The sequence below is a fragment of the Lodderomyces beijingensis genome, assembly GCF_963989305.1.
Source record: "Lodderomyces beijingensis strain CBS 14171 genome assembly, chromosome: 3".
Lineage (NCBI taxonomy): Eukaryota > Fungi > Ascomycota > Pichiomycetes > Serinales > Debaryomycetaceae > Lodderomyces > Lodderomyces beijingensis.
The window spans coordinates 783009-802998 of NC_089972.1; the positions used below are offsets into that span (position 1 = coordinate 783009).

At 45.0% G+C, this 19990-nt stretch overlaps 8 protein-coding genes across 8 annotated transcripts; 5 read left to right on the forward strand and 3 right to left on the reverse strand. All coding sequences in view use genetic code 12, as the record gives it.

The window, feature by feature from the left end:
• Positions 1–301: 301 nt before the first annotated feature.
• On the reverse strand, positions 302–1744 carry LODBEIA_P24140 (uncharacterized protein; the record flags this gene model as incomplete). Its single annotated transcript, XM_066972411.1, has 1 exon — positions 302–1744. The coding sequence occupies one exon, from the start codon at positions 1742–1744 to the stop codon at positions 302–304; it is 1443 nt and encodes a 480-aa protein (XP_066829352.1).
• A 700-nt stretch (positions 1745–2444) lies between these two features.
• LODBEIA_P24150 (uncharacterized protein) lies at positions 2445–4121 on the forward strand (the record flags this gene model as incomplete). Its single annotated transcript, XM_066972412.1, has 1 exon — positions 2445–4121. The coding sequence occupies one exon, from the start codon at positions 2445–2447 to the stop codon at positions 4119–4121; it is 1677 nt and encodes a 558-aa protein (XP_066829353.1).
• Positions 4122–4441: 320 nt separating this feature from the next.
• Positions 4442–5359, forward strand: LODBEIA_P24160 (uncharacterized protein; the record flags this gene model as incomplete). The annotated part of the gene is made up of 1 exon (XM_066972413.1): positions 4442–5359. The coding sequence occupies one exon, from the start codon at positions 4442–4444 to the stop codon at positions 5357–5359; it is 918 nt and encodes a 305-aa protein (XP_066829354.1).
• Positions 5360–5585: 226 nt separating this feature from the next.
• On the forward strand, positions 5586–10031 carry LODBEIA_P24170 (uncharacterized protein; the record flags this gene model as incomplete). Its single annotated transcript, XM_066972414.1, has 1 exon — positions 5586–10031. One exon carries the CDS (start codon positions 5586–5588, stop codon positions 10029–10031), a length of 4446 nt encoding a protein of 1481 aa, XP_066829355.1.
• Positions 10032–10354: 323 nt separating this feature from the next.
• Positions 10355–11326, forward strand: LODBEIA_P24180 (uncharacterized protein; the record flags this gene model as incomplete). The annotated part of the gene is made up of 1 exon (XM_066972415.1): positions 10355–11326. The coding sequence occupies one exon, from the start codon at positions 10355–10357 to the stop codon at positions 11324–11326; it is 972 nt and encodes a 323-aa protein (XP_066829356.1).
• Positions 11327–11438: 112 nt separating this feature from the next.
• Positions 11439–12506, reverse strand: LODBEIA_P24190 (uncharacterized protein; the record flags this gene model as incomplete). Its single annotated transcript, XM_066972416.1, has 1 exon — positions 11439–12506. The coding sequence occupies one exon, from the start codon at positions 12504–12506 to the stop codon at positions 11439–11441; it is 1068 nt and encodes a 355-aa protein (XP_066829357.1).
• Positions 12507–13644: 1138 nt separating this feature from the next.
• LODBEIA_P24200 (uncharacterized protein) lies at positions 13645–15945 on the forward strand (the record flags this gene model as incomplete). Its single annotated transcript, XM_066972418.1, has 1 exon — positions 13645–15945. The coding sequence occupies one exon, from the start codon at positions 13645–13647 to the stop codon at positions 15943–15945; it is 2301 nt and encodes a 766-aa protein (XP_066829358.1).
• An 83-nt stretch (positions 15946–16028) lies between these two features.
• On the reverse strand, positions 16029–19382 carry LODBEIA_P24210 (uncharacterized protein; the record flags this gene model as incomplete). The annotated part of the gene is made up of 1 exon (XM_066972419.1): positions 16029–19382. One exon carries the CDS (start codon positions 19380–19382, stop codon positions 16029–16031), a length of 3354 nt encoding a protein of 1117 aa, XP_066829359.1.
• Positions 19383–19990: the final 608 nt, after the last annotated feature.

Consider the following 19990-nt stretch of genomic DNA (forward strand, 5'->3'; position numbering starts at 1 on the left):
TCTGGACTACTAGATAAAGATTTGAAAAGAAAAGAAAAGGAAGGAGCTTTTCCAGTTATTTGAGACCAAGTCTCTATACCCTGTTCACAGTGAGCAAATTGGGCAGTTACAACCTCCATTTTTTCAGTTGAAATCTGGTTGGTAAAAAAACTCTATGTGCTGAATATTAGTCTATTTTGAATGGTCTATAAAGGAAAGAAAAGGAAAAAGACAATCTAGAAAATGGTTTACACAATGCTTTTGGAAGCTGCAAAGGCCAAAAAAAAAATGCAAGAAAAAGCAGGAGGTAGATGATGACGTTTTAGCTATTGAACTTGGCATCCATCACAACACCGTCTTTGAAATATCTCTCCAACAATTCCGCAAATTTATCCACTGCATTCGCCCCATCGATGGTGTACGCCTCGAATTCTGGCAAGTACCCAAACACCACCGTCATCTCATTACTGGGTAATGAAGTCACGTTGGTGACAAAGTTATACATCACTCCGGCATTAGCACCGAAATACATTTCCTTAAACTGGAAAATGTCATTAGAGTCCTTGACTTTGCCCAAGTTTGACAATGTCAACGCGGCTCTAGCTCCCACTTTGCCTAGTTTATTATACAAAAATTGCCATGCATTCTGGTATTGGAGCATTCCGGTGATTTTGAATGAGTTTTGAGTCCCAATGTGGTCGCAGAGCTGCTTGGAGAACTTCTTCATTGCTTGAAGCAGGTCTCTCACTGGCGCGAGGTAGATGCTATCGCCGCAAACCATGGTGCCGTATCTGAAATTTTGAATCTCTTGCGAGTAGTACCTTCGGCCATTGATGGCGACATAGGAATTGCTCGTGAACTCGTCTGTTCCATAGACAGCTTTGAAAACCGAGTCCTGCAAGGCCTTGATCACAATCACGTCGAGGTACGAGGATACTGTTAACTTGTGGGCCCGGCAGAATTGCGTCACTTGTGCCATTAAACTGGCGTCAAACTTGAAAATCTTATACTTGGTGCTGAGGTCCTTTCGAACTGGGTTGGGGTTTACAAACTCTTTGGCTGTTGAAGGAGTGTAAACCCAGTCGTAAACGCGTTTGTAGAATGGGAGGTAGGCACCTAGATGGTGATTGATGACCGTGGTGAGTGGCGGAGTGTACAAATCCGTGACGGACTCCGATGCTGGGATCACCACTTTGGGGAGATATTTCAAATCTCTTTCATAGTTGAATATTACCGCTTCAAACTGGTCTTTTGCGGCTGTTTGACTCGCGAGGGCAAGCTCCCTAGCCAAATCCTTTTGAAACTGAACGCCCGACAAACCATCGAATTGAGAATGATCGAAATACGCACAAATTAACTGCTCCCCGCTGATTTTTTCTTCAAAGACAATGATTCTCCAAAGAGGAACATTCGGCACATTCATCCCAAAGCCCAACTTGTTGATTTCCTCCAAGGTCAGGCCGTTGAATTGGTCAATTTGCCTATAAGTGACCACATCGTGGAAATGGATCTGGTCGACAATTTGGAGGGTCCAGTTGTGCCCGTTGCTAGCAGCACTATCAGATCCAGCATCCTTGTAAAAATTGTGTGTAAACCAACTGTTTTGCCTTACCAAGTTCCTCAATGCAAGTGAAAGTAGGGTCCTGGGAACGTGTTTGTTGTATTTTGCAACAATGTTGAAGTTACTGTAGAAACCCTCAGTGGAGCGCGCAATGTAGTATCTTTCATTAAAGTCTGGTCTTCGCTTATGCCTTGCTTCTACCATCTTCTACTCGACTGCTACTGCTACTGTTACTCTCACTGTTGATGTTGTCGTTGATGATGTTGATCCTTGGACAACTCCATCAACCAACTCGTGGATGCAAAACTCAAAAGCTTTAAAAATACATCTGTCTCTCCAATGAGTCACTAAATAATTCCGTCGAATGCCGCTTCGCGTTAGCGGCATTGACAGTGAGACCCACCCCCCACATCCGCACCTCGTTCCTGTTTCGCTCATGGCGTGGGGGGAAGGGGGGGGGAGATTACTCGCCACAACTCAGCAGAGCTTCGGGTAAAGACGCTTCAACGGATGTTGAACATTCAAGTATGTATCAGGAAGAACTACAGGCCAAGTTCATGACTCATTAGAACGTGGGGAGAATAACTTGCAATGAAGTGGGCGATTCACCTGTTCTTGAACACGAGAAGAAGCACCCGTTGGTTAAAATTTGATATTTTTTTTGAGAGCACGTGACGAGGCGAGACGAACCGGGTGGGTGGACCTGTAAGCGCATAATTTTTGATTATTATGCGCTTAGGGAATCTTGTCGCAATTGTTCCCACTCACCAGAGAGCAGTAATCGATAAACAATCAAGGGCATTTCACACACAGACACATTCATCTATCATCTCTACTCATCTCTAGCTAAGAACAAACGGCACTTATACTTGTTTTCCTTTTGTTGAGCACGGTTTCTATAGCAATGAGCCGCAATGAAGGTTCCAGTTTAGTTGCACAGGATGATGATTCCAATTTCAAGAACTACAAAGTGTACTTGGTGACAGACTCCACCATGATTCCGCCAGTAAAGACATTTTTGGGGCAGGTGGAAGACGCAGTAAATAACGGGGCCACCATAATCCAGTTGCGGGAAAAGACGTTGTCAACGCGCGATTTCATCAAGAGAGCAGAAGAAGTTCATCGATTGACGAAACCACGCGGGATTCCGTTGATCATCAACGATCGTGTCGATGTAGCCTTGGCTGTGGATGCCGAGGGTGTCCACGTTGGGCAGGACGATATGCCGGCAAAATTGGTGAGACGGATGATTGGCCCCACGAAGATCTTGGGGGTTACATGTTCCACCCCGGAGGAAGCTCAGCAAGTTGTCGACGAAGACGTGGCCGATTACGTTGGCTTGGGGACCGTGTACGCGACAAACACCAAAAAGGACGTCACCAGCCCCGACGGCATTGGCCCTAGTGGAATCAAGGAGATGCTCCAAGTGCTTGCGCAACAACTGGGCAAACGAAAGAAAAACATCCAAGCCGTGGCAATTGGAGGACTCAACCAATCGAATGCAAGCTTTGTTTACAATGCATGCAGAATTCCACAATATTCCATCCTGGGGCTTGCAGTGGTTTCCTGCATCATGGCCAGCCAAGACGCTGCTCAAGCCACGCGGGACTTGGTGCAACAGCTTCAAATAACGCCCTTGGGAGGACGCTTGGAGGAGATTGACAAAAATAGGCAAGATTCGTGCAGCACACTAGAGCTGAAACTTTCACAGTTGAGCAATTCGCATCCACTCGTGCACCATATCACCAACAACGTTGTCAAGAACTTTAGTGCCAACGTGACATTGGCCATCGGAGCTTCCCCGATCATGTCCGAGTTGCCTCAAGAGTTTGATGAATTTGCATCGAAAATCCCAAACTTGGGATTGGTGCTCAATGTCGGCACGCCGAATCAGCAGTTGATGAATGTGTTTTCGAGCGCAATAAAGGCCTATAATAAGCATCAGAAACCCATTGTTTTCGATCCAGTTGCATGCGGCGCGTCGGGGGCCAGACTCGACGCTACTGCAAAGCTCTTGAACACGGGGTTTATGACTGTGATTAAGGGAAACGTTGGTGAAGTCATGAGCGTGTGGAAACTTACACAGGGATACAAGGCAAAATTAATGGTGCTGGAACAAAACCTGGATGAGGAGTTGATGAGAGGCGTTGACTCTGTAGCCGAGTTGAGCGAAGATCAAATTTATGCAATGGCCACGGACATTTGCTTTGAGTTTTGCCCCGTGCTTGTCGTCACTGGTGCCGTCAACTACATAGTTTCCAGTGATGGCAGGACTGCAAAAGTCCCGGGAGGAAGTGCTTTGATGAGCATGGTTACTGGCACGGGATGCTCCTTGGGAAGCGTCATTGCCGCATTTGTGGCTTCTCGAGCTGACGGGTTGCAGGCAGAACACGAACAAGACGACGCCTCCACCTCGGATAAGAATAAGCATTTCGATATATTTGCTTGTGTGGTCGGGGCAGTACTGCTTTACAATACGGCAGGAAAACGCGCTGCTGCCGATCATAAGGAGCCAGGCTCATTCATGACAGCTTTCATAGATGAATTGTATAAACTCACCCACTCATCTAAACTGAACTGACTTGGAGAGTGAGAAAAATAGACAAGACCGTAGACCAAACGCAGTCGCCGTGATATTCCCTCTTTTTTATTGATCTCTTTGGTTCGGTACAAATTGAAGATGAGACGCGAAAGTGGCGATTGTTTTTATTCAACCACCAACTCGTGTTCTTACGATTCTTAGTTCCCACTTATTATGACTAAACTCAACACAATTTTTTAATGTCAGAGGGTCAAATATGCACATACCTCTAGTTCAAACTAACAAGCAAGCACTGATAGACCTCCAGACGGAAAGTTGAAAAAAAAAAATTAATTTGAAACTCCAAAAACTCAAAGAAAATGGTGCAGAAGGGACGCGGCAAATTCCCCATCAAGAAAGTAAATCGGCCATCACCCGTTGCAAATGTGGGCAAGATAGGCAGCTTGACGAGATACGACGACCGGGAATATGCAAACTCGCTTTTGCACGACGCCGTCAAAGAACTAGGCGCGTTAATCCACGAGTACAATTTCAAAGTGGGCCTCTTGTGTGAAATGTTTCCCAAGAGCCCCAATCTATTGGGCTTGAACGTGAACAAAGGCCAGAAAATCATGTTGCGACTACGATACCATCATAACGAGCGGCTGTTTTTGCCCATGTGCGACATCATTGGCACTTTTCTTCACGAGTTGACTCACAACGTGCATGGACCTCACGATAAGAAGTTCTACGACTACCTAGCGCAATTGGAGAAAAGGTACGGCGAGTTAAAGTATGGTGGTGGTGGTAAATCCAATTACAGATGCGAGGAAAACACGCTAGGGCGTGGTATGCTACCGAATGGACTCGTTGACGTACGGGCTAAAAGGCTAGCTGTGATGAGTAAGACAAAATTCAAAGCGGAAACGCATAAACTTGGTGGCACTGGCTCTCGAATTGGGAAACCACCATCGAGTTTACGGCAAGCAGTGTTGGATGCAGTCCAACGACGACTAGAGGACTCAAAGAGATGTCACTCTGATAGACTTGGGGCTGAGCCGGGTCCGGATGACGACGAGCTTGATATGGAAGAGCTAGTTGGTGATGATGGTGATGATGGTGATAATGAAGATAAAGATGATGACGACGAGAACGACGCGCCTGCTCGTCTGGCGATAGTCCCTGCAAAGAAGTTGGACTTGGAATTCATCGATTTGACGGAGGATGAAAAGGAGGATGAAAAAGACAAACAGGAAGGGGATCCCCGACCGATGAGTGAAGTTATAGTAATAGATTAAGTGCTACAATATTGATACGTAATGATATCTAACACACAAACACATAGACACATGTATATATACACTCGTGGCAGAGATTAATGTCTTTTCAACCATCTCAACCTGAAAAACCCGTTCAAGCTCAAGGGTCTTGTTCATCCTCAATCATTTATGTTGAAAGAAAACACATACAAAAAAAAAAAAGAACCGCGTATTATTTCTGTCAAATTTTGACAGCGTCTAACCAATGCTACTTTTAAGGACGCTTTATCCATATTCTGTACTGCTACTGGTGCTGCTATTTCATGTAGCTGTAGCAGTTGTTGCTGCTGCTGCTAGTGCCGGAGAGCTTGATGTTGCGGTCGAAGCTCCCTGGGCAAAAACTGATTTTATCCCCAACTTCATTGAGAGCGTGGCAGGGTTCGATGAAAATCTATATATACCTACCATTGAGGCGATATTTGGTGGCTCGGGAGATGAAGACGACGACAACGAATTGGAGACTTTCACAGATCAAGAGATTTACAGGCACGCTATAGATCGACTACAGCTCAACAAGTCATCGGTGGACTTTATCAATTTCAACTTGGCGACCAAGAAATTCGTACCGCGAGCGATTGCCCATTATAACCATTATGACAAACTTCTAGCAGAGCAGGGGGATAAGTTGAAATTGAAATGCTCCCACGATCTGTTTGGGAACTTGGTGGAAACCAAGAATGGAGCAATCGCAAGCTGGGCCTCATGCAATAACAAAATATACTGTTCCGCAAATGACTTATTTGCAATCCAAACTGACAAGTGCGATACAGATGTTCTTTTGTTTGATAGAATAGTTGGCAACAACACTGCATCGAGCTTGTTGACTTTTTATGGAGACCCCGCGACTGAGTCTGCTAGAAATTTTCTCAAAATTTTGAACCACGAGGCAAGGGCGGGTAAACTACGCTTCATTTGGAGATACATTCCATCAACACTGGGAACACGCAAAAAGGACACTTTAAGTGGATACTCTGCAGAGTTGACCTTGCTTGAAGCTGATGCTATTGAAAGTTTTCAAACAGCCAATAGTGATTGGCATTTGCCGCAAGACTTTGTCGAGATTAGCCATTCTAATCAGATTATACGAGCCAATCGCGACAGCAGCATCAATGACGTTGGTGCAAAGATTGTATCGTTTGTGCTTTCAAATACAAAACTCGCAAAATTCCCCAAGTTTAATGTGCTAAAGACGATTTTGAACGATTTACCAAAGTTCTTACACTACCTACAACTACTTCCCAACGACTATGCGTTTCAAAAAGTCAAGTCGCGAGCGCGTGATAACGAAAAGGCGGGTTTGCTGCTGGATTCACTTGGAATTTATATCAACGGCTCGCCCATTCACCAATTGGAACTAGACATTTTCAAACTCGGTGATAAGATCCAGGAGGAGTTAAAGTTTGTTGATGAGATCACCAGGCTTGGTTTCACCACAGCACAGGCTAAATTACTCATTTCGAAATTTGCTTTGCTCTCGGCGGTGAAACAGGCCCAGTTTGAAAGTGGAAACACCTTGATGGGCAACAACGAGAATAGGTTCAAAGTTTATGAATTCAACTCCAACTCCAACTCCAATTTCCAATCTAACTCAGTTAAAAGCGGCGGGGTTGTGTTTTTCAATGATGTCGAAAAAGATCGAAACTACGATATGTTTCTGAGTAACCGCCATGAGGTTTATCTTGGTCCCGAATCCGCCAAATTGAAACCTAACCAGTTGCCGCCATTGAAGGAGAATATCCATGACTTGATTTTTGCCATTAATCTAGGCAGCAAGGAACAACTAAAAGTGTTTTTTGCATTCTCAAAGCTCATCTTGGACACGGGGATTCCGCAGCAGATTGGATTGCTCCCATTAGTTGGCGACGACCCTTTGGACATTGAGCTCGCGAGGGCCTTCTACCATATATTGAAAAACCTGAATCCGATCGAAGCCATGGCTTTGTTGTACAAGTACTTGGAAACAAAAGATGAAAAGGAGGTGGTTGCGTTGATTGCCAAAGCTGAAGTAGCCGATTCATTTCAAATCGATTTGGAAACCGTCCCAAATCAATTTTCAATTTCGGTTCCGTCTATAATAGTCAATGGTGTTATTCACGATTTAGCATCAAGCAACTGGCAAATCTCAATGAGCAAACAGATTGCTCAAGATGTAAATCTTGTGAAATCGTTTCTTAAGCAGGGCCCCGTAGAGGCGAAATTGAAAGATTTAATTTATCAAAACGCAAAGAAAAAGAGGAATCTTCAAGTCCACCCTTTGAACCCTCGAGACAACTTGTATAAACGGGTGGATGAGGATCTTTACAAAGTGTCGATTGCGTTTAAAAAGATTGATGAGCCCGAGAGAGTGCTGCTGGGCACTTTTTGGCTCGTATCCGACTTTAAGAAGGAGGTTCACCTCACCCAACTCGCCACCTTGTTGAGGATGATGAGAAAGGAACCAGTACAGGTTCGCGTTATCAACTTGGGTGACCCCACGAGATTTGACGAGATTGTCCAGAGCTTTAAAATCAACTCATTGACAAACTCTGAGATTGAAAAAATCATTGCAAAACTTGGCATACCAACAACATCCAGCTATGGGAGAAATGAGGAGACTGCAAAGTTGTTGGAATCAAAAATGCTCCCATCTCGGCATTCATATTTGTTGCTCAACTCAAGGTACATAAGGTTGGATGACAACATGATTAATTCAAACGACTTGAAAGATCTTTTGGACTTGGAAACGTCGCAACGTCTTCGATTAATTGAAGACATCTTAGTGTCTTATCCTGACAAATTTTTGAATAAAATTGGCGATTTCAAAAACAAGGTTCCGTGGTTGAACAGCATGGATTGGTTTGACTTGTTATCAAGCGTGGTTACAAAATCGTTTCAGACGGACGATAAGAGCTTTGTGGTTGACGTCAACAGGTTTGACTTTGACTCTTTGGATTTGAGCAACCTGGTGGAAGTTACTCGTCACGATGACTCCAAGCCAGTAGACCTTTTGCTCCTCATTGATCCCTTGAAAGAATACTCCCAAAAGCTAGTGAATATGCTTGACTCCGTCAAGGACTTTTCATTCTTGAATATCAGAATATTGATGCAGCCGAAATTAAACAACAACAACAACAAAGAAGAGGTTCCTGTAAGATTTTACAGAGGCGTCTACCCCAGGTCAGTCCCCGAATTTGATGCAAAAGGACGATGGGCACAACAGCACAACGCCGCGTTTGAGCTGCTCGCGCCGGAAGAGTACAAGCTCGAGGTCGATGTACCAAGGCGATGGAACATCGTGTCCAAACTGTGCTCCCCCACTGTGGACCTAGGCCATTTTAAAGCAAATGCAGACAAAAACATTTCCGTCAAGTACCTTTTATCCAATTTGATCATCGAGGGAGATGCCAGACTTGTGCTGGCGGCAGGAAGGAAACCTGATCGAATAGTGTTGGCTATTCTGAGTGATTGGCATAGTAAAGACACTAGTGTCATGTCTGCAATGAGATATTTCCAATTACCAGCTGTTGCTGGTGTAAACACCCTCAAAGCAGATTCCAAGCATGGCTTACTCTCTGTTCTGCACAAATTTGAATCCAACCTTGCAGCAAAAGACAAAATGGATGTGCCGATTTTCAGCTTGGATGGAGCTAAATTGCTCACGCGTCTTGCTTGCCAGGAACAGGAGAAGGAAATAACCGAGGTGAAAGCACCCGGCGCGGATATCAACATATTCACCATCTTGACATTGCAAGATCACTCGAGTGCAAAACTAGCAGCAGGTATGATAGCATCTGTGAGGAAACATAATCTGCAAAAGCTGATTAAATTCTGGATACTCGCCACATTCGTGTCACCGGAATTCAAATCGCTAATCCCATTGCTTGAAGAAAAATATACAGTTGAGATTGAATTGATCTCCTACAAATGGCCCAATTTTTTGAGGAGCCAAAGGGATACGGCGAGAGTGTGCCTGGGGTACAAGATCTTGTTTCTCGATGTGCTTCTCCCACAAACACTTGACAGAGTTATCTTTATGGACGCTGGTCTGATTTGTCGATCCGACTTGACAGACTTGGTCAATTATGACTTGAAGGGCGCACCTTACGCCTTTGCTTCCATGTGTGAGACCAAACATGACTCGGAAAAATTCTGGAAGCAGGGATTCTGGCTCGAAGCGTTAAAGGGCGATTTAAAATATCACCATAGTGGCATGTTTGTTGTTGACTTGCAAAAATTCAGAGACCAGCGCGTAGGTGACGCTCTCCGCTACCACTACCAGAAGCTATCTAGCGATCCTCAATCCTTAGTCATTCTCGACCAAGATCTCGTCAACACCATGCAGAGACAAGTTGCAATAGAGACATTACCGCAAACTTGGTTGTGGGACCGTAACTGGTGTTCCGATAAAAACTTGGAAGAGGCTCGAATAGTTATGTTGAATGACGGAGTTGACAACAAGGTTGTTGAGGCCAGAAAGGTGTTGCCAGAATGGCCCGACTATGAAGAGCAAATTGATTCTCTACTTTCACGAGCTAAAACGCAAGAAAAACCGGAACAGGAACAGGAGAAGGACGACGACTATGACGACGACGAAGGACTTGAAGAACTTGAGAATCAGGCCGATTTCAACAGCGATGATGACAATGATAAAGACTATCACGACGAGCTCTAGGGAAGTTGTAAATACAAAGTAACAAGTGGTTTTTTTTTTTGATATTCGTAACCCCCATCGCTATGGCGTTGGGTCTGGATAAACCCCTTCTTTTGTGTAATATTGACCGAATATGACATTCCCTCTTAGCCTCGGAAAATTTCTGATTTGCATGGGGTGGCATGATCTGACACCAACCATCCTCTCCCCTTTGTTCTAATAAAAAGGATATATTCTTGCTCAAACCAATCAAATTCATCTTCAGAAGGTGCTTTCTTCCCCTTGTTTCCCCCATATCGAAATCTTTTTCCAGGTTCAGCATTTCCAAAACGTCGACTCATACAATGGTGGGACCAGAGCAAATTCACGAGACTTCATTACCCATTCGAGACCGAATGGAGGCTCTCGTTCGCTTGAAACAACAAGAGATCACCGAGGCAATTGCCGCATTGGACACGGTGGGGTTCCACACCGATGCATGGACACGAGGCAATAATGGCGGCGGCGGCCAGTCGATGGTTCTACAGAACGGGACCACGTTTGAAAAAGGCGGAGTCAACGTTTCCGTCGTGCATGGTAAACTACCACCTCAAGCCGTCGAGAGAATGAGAGCAGACCATTCGAATTTGAAGGGCAGCGCCAAGGATGGCAGTGTTGATTTTTTCGCATGTGGGTTGTCGTTGGTTATCCACCCACGTAACCCTCATGCTCCCACTACCCATTTGAACTATAGGTACTTTGAGACGACGGACCCCGAGACGAAACAAGTGCAGGCGTGGTGGTTTGGCGGCGGCGCCGACTTGACGCCATCGTACTTGTATGAGGAAGACGCCAAGTTGTTCCACCAGAAGCATAAGGAGGCATTGGACAAAAGCGACGAAACGTTGTACCCCAAGTACAAGAAGTGGTGCGACGAGTATTTTTTGATCAAGCACCGTGGGGAGACGCGTGGTATAGGCGGCATTTTCTTTGATGATTTCGATTCCAAGCCCGCTGATGAGATTTTGCACATTGTGGAAGACTGCTTCGATGCGTTTATTCCCGCGTACTGTCCAACTATTGAGAAACGCAAGGACACTCCGTTCACTCCTGAGCAAAAGAATTGGCAGCAGATTAGAAGAGGCAGGTATGTCGAGTTCAACTTGGTCTTGGACAGGGGCACGCAGTTTGGTTTGCAGACCCCAGGCTCGAGAATCGAGAGTATCTTGATGTCGTTGCCTGCTACTGCGAGCTGGGTATACGACCATCACCCGGAACCAGGCTCAGAAGAAGATAAGTTGTTGCAAGTTTTGAAAAAGCCAGTTGACTGGGTCTAGGAAACATGTATTTATTTATTTGTATAATGTATATATAGCTCATGATTGTTGTATCATGAAAACGGTCTTGAATGTAAAAAAAAAGAACCAAGAACAAGAACAAAATGTCTGTCTAGGAGATGAAAGCTTCAAACAACTTCTTCTTCTCGGCGTGGTCCTCTTCGGAGTCGAAGTAGTCAATATAGGCATCGTTCAATACCTCCTCCTTGCTTGCACCGACCTTGGTTAACAAATTTGCGGGACACCAGCTATCGAAATCTGAAAAGGCATCATTCAAGGGATACTTTTTATAAGTGTCCTCCATCTTGATAACCACCGGAATCATGCCACCCGTGGGAACAACAAAAGTTCGGTGTTGCACAACATTCAAGAGGCAATAGATGATCCCCGAGTGAAGCACGATACTGATGACTTGCTCATCATCTTTCGCCTCTTCAAATATGTCCTCCAACAAGGACGCAGCTCTGAACCTGCAATGCTGTGCCTTTTCCCGCTTGTCATTTTCCCAGCTAGTGTCGTCGTCGCTAAAGTCTGACTCAAATTCAAAATCGGGGAAATGCTTCTTGATGAATGACTTGCTGTGACGCTTGCTCTCGGTGTCTATCCCAAACTTTTCTCGAGCGTTTTCCTTTATAACTGCAGTATCGTCGGTCATCTTGGACCACGTGCCTTGCCATGTTTGAAGTGTTCTTCTGAGCGGGCTCACGTAGAACTTGTCCGGCATGGGGAAGCCGTCATTGGTGCGGATTTTCGTGGACAACGCTGCGATTTGGTCATGGCCTCGCGGAGTAAGCTCGGCATCAAACCATTCGATATCGCCCTTGCCATCCTCGATCGACCAATGGCATTGCCAATCACTATACAGCGCATTGATGAGACGCCGTGCGACATTGTGCCAGCCTTCGCCGTGCCTTTGAAGGAAAAACAATTTTTCATCTGGCTCCAAAGCGTCAAGGAGCAGGTCCCAAGTGTACTCCTCGTGAAGGCCAAAGTTGGTCTTGTTGACTTTGTTTCTTGGAATCTCGGGGTCGCTTTGCCCAAAATACTGGGTAGACGAGCTGAATATGGGTAGTATATTGTCTTCGAGCGACATGGGGCTCTGCGCAACAAGCGCTGGCAAGAAGTAGAAATAGAAACAGATAAGCATCAACACGACTGGACTCTTAGCAAACGACGCCATTGTGGCTAAGCATGAAGATGAAGTTGTGGTTCTGGTTGCGAATGTGCCAGAATTGATTTCACGCGTGAAAGCTGGCCCATGCCCCCCTCCCCTTCTACTCCCCATGAGCCCATTCCTGAAAACTTTAGAGTTTCTACATTTTGCCTAGTGTGCACTTTCAGCTACGACTAGAGCTCCTCGCAAAGACCAGACACGGTTATTCTTTCTTTGAATCTATCGAAAAGAAAACGGGATCTCTGTCAAAGTAATAAATCAGCCAATCTGAGATCTATGAGATTTTGTCTCCGATTTTTGTTTTTTTTTTTTTAATTTTTTAAGGAAACAGGCAGAAATGTTCCACGTTGGATGGATGTGCGGGCAAATAGGGGACAAGCTCAACTGTTGAATGTGGGTTGGAACAAGGGAAGATGCCGGGTTTTCAGTGATCTATTGAATGCAACTCTGCTTTTCTGGGGGGGCTTGAAGAACTTTTAAATTTCATGGGATTTTGTTGACGGAGATCGAACCAAGGAATTGCAGCAATTGCTGCTGCAGTTGCAACCAACGCCGCCTAAGCCCCTTAAAATATTGTTGCAAGAGGCGCTTCGTTTGCAGTGGAACACGGGAAGCAAGTTGCAATTCAAGACAAGTCACCGCCTGAAATGACGAGCAGGTGAAGGCAAATGTTAACTGACGAGCCCAATTATACCCCTCCACACACCTGGTCTTATTTTTGTTTCATTGGGTGCAAAAAAAAAACAAGAGTCATAAATAGAGCTCAGACCTGCTATTTCTTGTCAATCTTGGCTCCTGAACAGAAGCAAAGGAGTGAAAGGAAATGATGAAAAGCCTCACTAGAGAAAGCCTTGCTTGAGCTGAACACTTCTTAAAAAAGCCTTGGGTCTGTGGTCGATATGCTCCTTTGTTGCAATCGATGGCCATCGACGCCTGTGTCTGTTGTGCGCATTTGGTAGCCTTGGCTGCAAGCCGCATAGATCGACTCTTTCGGCAAACGACTGCTACCAGTTGAAACGTAGTGCTACCAAGTGTGTGAGAAAAGCGGAGGTGGAGAAAGGTCTCTTCCAGTGGGACTTGGAGGTTCTTGTGTGTGTATGTCTTTTGGTTGCCACGATTGGTGTTGCAACATTGAGGAAAAGGAATGTCCAATCTACGTAGCCAGTTGGGTCCTCAGGGAAGGGCGGTTTTGGATAGGTCGCTGCGTGTTCAGCACGGTCTGCAAACTGGTCAAGTCGACTATTCGCCCCAGGAGCTAGATTATGTTATTGATGAGCTACGAAATCCAAAGCCGGATCTCACAATCAACAAAGTGTTGGGGTACATCTACAACTACATTCCCTACATCAAGCATGAAAAGAACTTGGGGCTTGTGTTTAGCAGCTTCCTCAATTGCCCTGTCTGCTTTGGTGGCGGCGGTGGCAATAGTGCCCCACCAGCACTGTTTGAGGAGTTGTACCCCGTAATTGAAGTTTTTAAACTCATTGCTGACAAGAAGTTGAAGGTTTCACAGCCTACGCTATCGGTGAGAAGCTTCTATACTATCATAGGCAGGGAGTTGGAAAACTTTGTGGCGTACAACCCGTTTGCCAACTGCTGGAAGGCGCTTCCTATTGTGTGCGGGTTATTCTTGTCCAACTCGTTGAGAGATGAGTTGTACAGCAGTGTAAATTTTTTCAAATACGGGTGGTTTTTCCGCGACTGGGACTTGAAGATGAAAAAGTTGTTTGTCAGCTCGTTGCAATACAGCTTGTCTAGAACGCACGCAAAAACTGTGGTGTTTTTGAGTGTGGCGAGCTTGGCATTGATTTATCACCGGGACGAAAACGTCAAGCATTACACGGGCAAGATTGACGACAGGTTTATGGTTGATGTGCTTGTGGATATGATTTTCCTCGATGAGCGAAACTCGGCCTTGGCGTATCGCCAGTATTTCGACGAGAGCCCCAACAATCCACACGTTGAAACTATCACGCAAAAGAATATCCTTCAGAAGCCGGTGATTAAGCATTTGAACAAGTTTTCGTTTTTGCTAGCTTCGTACTTGAGCCATTTAAAGTTTACTGAACCCATCGATCAGTTGATCCAGGACACGTTGCGCAAGATTACAAACTTCAACCACACTCTCTCGCAGTCGTGCTCGTCCTCGATATTCAACTCGTTCACTGCGTCAAAGGACAGCTCCCTGCTATTCCAACTGTTTTGGTTCTTTATGAAGAATCTCTTGTTTGCAGAAGTCATCATTTTCCAAGGCTTGTTCACCAGGTTTTTAACGGGGAACAACAAGTCCAACATGAACTGGTTCAGCCACGGCGACCTTGCAATCATCGATCGGGACTATAGAAGCATTGCACTAAAGACAATCCCAAACTTGTACTATCTCAATTTCATCTTGCTTTCAATAGGCCAGGGCGGGTTTGACACCTATAATTTCGTCTACTATCTCAGTGTTGAGCTCGCGTTAAGTACAGGCAGCTATTTCGAGAGCTTGACAATGAGCTTGATCAGCAACTACCAGGAAATCAACATGTACCCCGACGTGTTGAACCGCGACTACATCATGCAATCAAAAGTCTTGTTTGTGTTGGGGTTATGGGAGAATTTCCTTCAGCTGAAGACAATCTACAATGAGAAGTTTGCCAAGGAGATATATAATGTCACCAAGACCTTGGCTGACGACAAGCGGTACGATAACGATGATCTAATTGAGGCTAGCCATTCGGTTCTTTTATTCTACTTTGCCAATAGCAAGAATGTAAACCTTCAGGACTGCGTCGAATACGTCAACTTGTTGATCAAGCAGTTCCCCAACAGGATCTCAGCCACGCAATTGTGCATTGCCATCGAGACCATTGGCAAACAAATCCTATCCAACCCACATCCGTCACCGCCAAATTCAAGATTCGCCAACTCGGCAGAGGAGTTTTTCTTTTTCCTTCTTGACAAGTGTGCTCCGATCCAGCTCGGTTACCCCATCACCAAAACTGAAGAAAACCCCAACTTTGTCTCGGCTCAGCCCATTAGCGAGATTGGGGCCAACTCGACTCTCCACACGTTGAAGCAGGATAAACAACTCGATAATGACATTGTGCAGGAGAATAAAGCCAAGAAACCCAAGGACAAAGTCGTGAGAGATTTATTTCCCAAGTTTAAAAAGGAATACAAGTACGAGCAAAGGCTCTTGCCGGAAACCGCTCGGGAGGCTGCCATTGTGGCATTGATCAACTTGGTTCCCTATTTCCCCATATCGGTGTTTACGGCGTGGGTTGAAAAAATATGGGACTTGATTGTCAAGAGCAATGAGAGCGAGAAAGAGTATTTGGTTGGAATGTTGTGGAAAGTGTTGAGCGATTCGCTAGATTTGAACCGCGTCGAGTTGGCCATGAGATGGTGGTATGACGTACAACAGATTCCACAGCAAAACCACCAAGTAGCAAAGATGTAGATAAAAGGGGGGCGTAAGTTGAATAAATTTTTTTAGTTCAAGATCGCGATGCATAAGAATTATCATTATTCATTAAAGCGTAGCTATACATTTTTATTAGAGATGTTGTTTGCAAAGGGGAAACCCCTGATCTGAGAACTGCTCCTCTTTAAACCTATCAAATCCTGCGCGGCTCCAAAATCTTGATCGTCTTTGCCGTTGAGATGAGGATGGTTGTGGTGATTATGATTGTGATTGTTATTGTTATTGTTATTGTGATGATTATGACTATGGTTATGATGATGTTGGTGTTGGTGATGTTGATGTTGATGATTATGGTGTTGATGTTGACTGTGGTGATGATGATGAGGAGGAGGAGGAGGAGGAGAATGACTCAAGCCTCCATTGTCGCCAAAGAAATCGAATCTTTCCACAATTGAAGTAGCAGTCGGTTCCTTCACGTCAAGCTCATCTTTAATCACCGATGGAACGGGCTCGTTCGGCGGCATGGCTGGCACAACCACTGCTGCAGCTTTAACTTTAGCCTTAGCCTTGGCTTTAGCTTTTTCATTGCTGGCAATCTGCAGCAAGATGAGGTGCGTCTTATACTTCATAAACTTGCAAATCTTGAGATACTTGAGGTCTTCATCTAGATCTTCATTATCCCAATCGATACTCTTGTAGTAGTGCACCCCGGATTCGGCTGCATGGCCACTGGTGGAGCTCAAGTCGTCGTCCTCGTCCTCTGAGTCCTGCTGTGCTTGCTGCAGCTGAAACTGCAAGATTTCCGTTCTCAACTCATCATTGATCAATTTTCGGAAAAGCACATCCTCTTTTGTCTTTTTGGAAGTGACCCCGAGTTTATAATTGACAAAGACAGCAATGAACAAATCTACTGATTTGCTCAACAAGGAACACGAGCTGCTCACATTTGCAATCAAGTCGTTTTGTTTGAAATATTTCATCTGGCAAATTAATAAGTACAACATCTGCAAGACTATGGATTTCTTGAGATTGATCACGGTGAGCGAAAGACCATTGAGCATCGAGTTGAATGGAGACATGGGGATCTCTCTCAGGTACCGCTTAGCGGGACTATATTTCTGAGGAGTTGTGCGCCTGCGCTTAACGGAAAAGTCATTAATCACAAAGCCGTCCTCGTCGACATCAAGCCCCACGCTTCCCATTACAATCGAATTGGACGAGACGATTGGTTCGTTGACTTTTTCATGCGACCGACCAACGTGGTCAAATATGACCAAAAAATAGCGAAGAACTTCTTCCGAGATGGATGCAATTTGCTTGTAGTACAGAGGATTGAGCTCCTTGTCAACGATGAAATTGAGGTAGTTCATCGACCTGATGAGGATATAGTGGAAATTTAGCTGTATTTTGATCAACTGCGACGCGGTATAGATGTCGGGCTGGCCCGACTGATAAAAGTTCATAAGGACTTCCTTGGGGATGCTTTCGCGGGTAATGTCGTGGTAGAGGTTGTTTGTTGAGATATTGAGGAGATTCGGCAACCCCATGCTGTTGTGGAAAGGTGCAAGCGACAAGGTCTTGTTTTGCAACGAGAGCCTCCAGTTGGCCAAGTTTTTGTCAATGACAAGAAACTGGTTGAAATTGTAGTTCAAATTACCGTCGTTTCCATCTCCATCATCCTCATTCAAAATCCAGTCGAGTCGGTGGTGGTTGTGGCTCTGGTTCTCCCTTTCCTTCTCCTTTTCCTTTTTTTTCTTGTCATTTTTAAGATATTGGTAATAGTTTGGTGAAAAGGATGACGGGATAATAATGTTCATCAAGTTGAGAAACTCTATACTGGGCTTCAACATGTTATTGAATAGATCGTCGGCGTCGTCGCCAAGGAGCGATGAAAGCTTCTCTGGCGTCAACTGGAAATACCGGTCGATGGTGACTGGGTTGATAACCGTGGTGTTGAGACTCGGTTTGAATCCAAACTTCAAGTTGAAGCACTTGAGGAGCACTTTGAAATTCCAAAAGATCTTGACTCGGTTCCTCCTTTGTTGTTGACTAAGCGACAAGTCGTTGAAAAATAGATTTTTCGAGTTCAAGTTGATGCCCAAGATACCGATAAACGCGTTGATCAACGATGAAAGAATTAAAGATTTCTCCTTGTTATTGGTCAACAAGGAGTAGTACAACAATAGCAAGTAAGTTTGCAATTGGTGTATTGAAATCTGGAAACCGTTAAAGTACGGCAAGAAATCATATAAGGATTTGACCATTGACTTTTCGGCTCTGTTGTTGAGAACATAGTGCGGATCCGAGTGATTGAGCAAAAGATTCAAGTTGACAGTAGGGTTTGTGATAATAATCATGGCGTAAATCTGGATTATTGTCATCAAAAACTTGTTGACAATTTGGTAGTCATTGGAGTTGGACAAGTTAAAGCCGTTGATTGTTGCATCGTCGTAGGTGAATATAAACGGGTACATGGTGTGGAACGCATCGTAGCTTTCCATAAACTGCTGGTAGTCAAATATGGGAATGAATATGTTGTAGTTGAGGAAATACAGCACGATTTGCGTGTCCATCTCCTTTTTGCTCTTGAATATGTTTTTAAAGTTGTTGATGAGCTTGATGAACAAGTCGTAGATGTCTAGCGGCAACTTGTTCAACCCGGGTTCGGGCGAGTTTGTCCTTGTTAAAGGGTTATAGATCATATCGAGGTTTTTGTTGTGGAACTCGTTGCTCTTTGCGTACGCCGGATTGTACAAATAGCTGTTTGGGTCGTCTAGTAAGTAGTTGTGGCTATTGGTGATTTTCAAGAACGGTAGATTCAAAATGATCAACAAATGGTTCAACTGCGACTCGAAGTTCAAATTGTCATTGCCAATAATGATGCCCCTATCGTCCAAGTTGAATATCTGGTCGATGGGGTTGTTTATTTGCACCGTCTGGTTGTTGGACTGAAACATGACCTTGTCGTTTGTGGTTGTAGTTGTCGGGATGGTTCCGGGAGCCTGGTTCTGCCTGAAGCCCTCGTCTTTGTTGTTGTTGTTGTTGTTGTTGTTGTTGTTGTTGTTGTTGGTGTTGTTGGAATCTTTCAAAGCAGCCAATTCTTCCTCCAACGCCTGGACTTTTTTCTCCAAGTTCTCGGTGTAGCCCTTGGGGAAAGCCCTGCGAGTCAACTTGTCCAGTGTCTTGCACTGCACCCCAACCTTGACGCAATTGGAGCAAGGGTTGTCGCCCGAGCACTTTGTCTTCTTGACCCTGCAACGGTCGCACGCTTGGGAGACACGGATCCCAGTCGAGGTCGTGATTAGCTTCATGTTGGAGCTCAGCTGCGCCGACGCATCATCCGAGTTGGAGCTGGTATTGGTACTGGTATCAGGCACCACCCTATGTGGATGTAACTCACCTGCATCGAGACCATCGCATCCACTTCCGTTTGCTTCCTCGCCTGCCTTGTAGTCTTCTGTCTTAAGCTCCATATCGGAAGCCCTGCCCGTGTCGATCCAAAAACGTTTTATTTCTCTTTCTTTTGTCCTTGAACCCGAGCAACCGTTTGGTGTTATACGGGTGGTTCTTTTCTTTGTTTTTTGCTTTGTTTGTAGGTGGTGGCTGATGTGTGTCTCCGCTTCTTCTTAAATTTGGATTTCTTGCTTCCTTTTATCCATGAGGGTCGCGAGTACGGCAGAGCGGGAGAAAATCCGGGGGAGGAAAAGTCACGTGCTCTCTGCTCTGCTTATCTTGTGAAAAACCAGCCTTTGATCTAGGGGGACAGACAAGACCGTCACCAAATAGAGCATGGAGCAGTCAAACTTGCCGGCGATCTCGAGGGGAATACAACAAAATGTCTAGATTACTGCCAAAAAAAAAAACGAAGAAAAACGGCCTGGTCGCTGTCTTTTTCTTGCTTATTCTAGGGACCCTGAATCATCGAAGTTGAGATGCATCTTTTTACGTGTAGTATACAAGTTGGAGTTGCTAAACACAAGAGTGCCAGGGCGTGTTGAAACACGACATGGCAGAAGTTTGCTCGAGACCAGAAGAGCACTATAGTGCATCCAGTGTAACTTGCAACTGACATCTAGTCTGC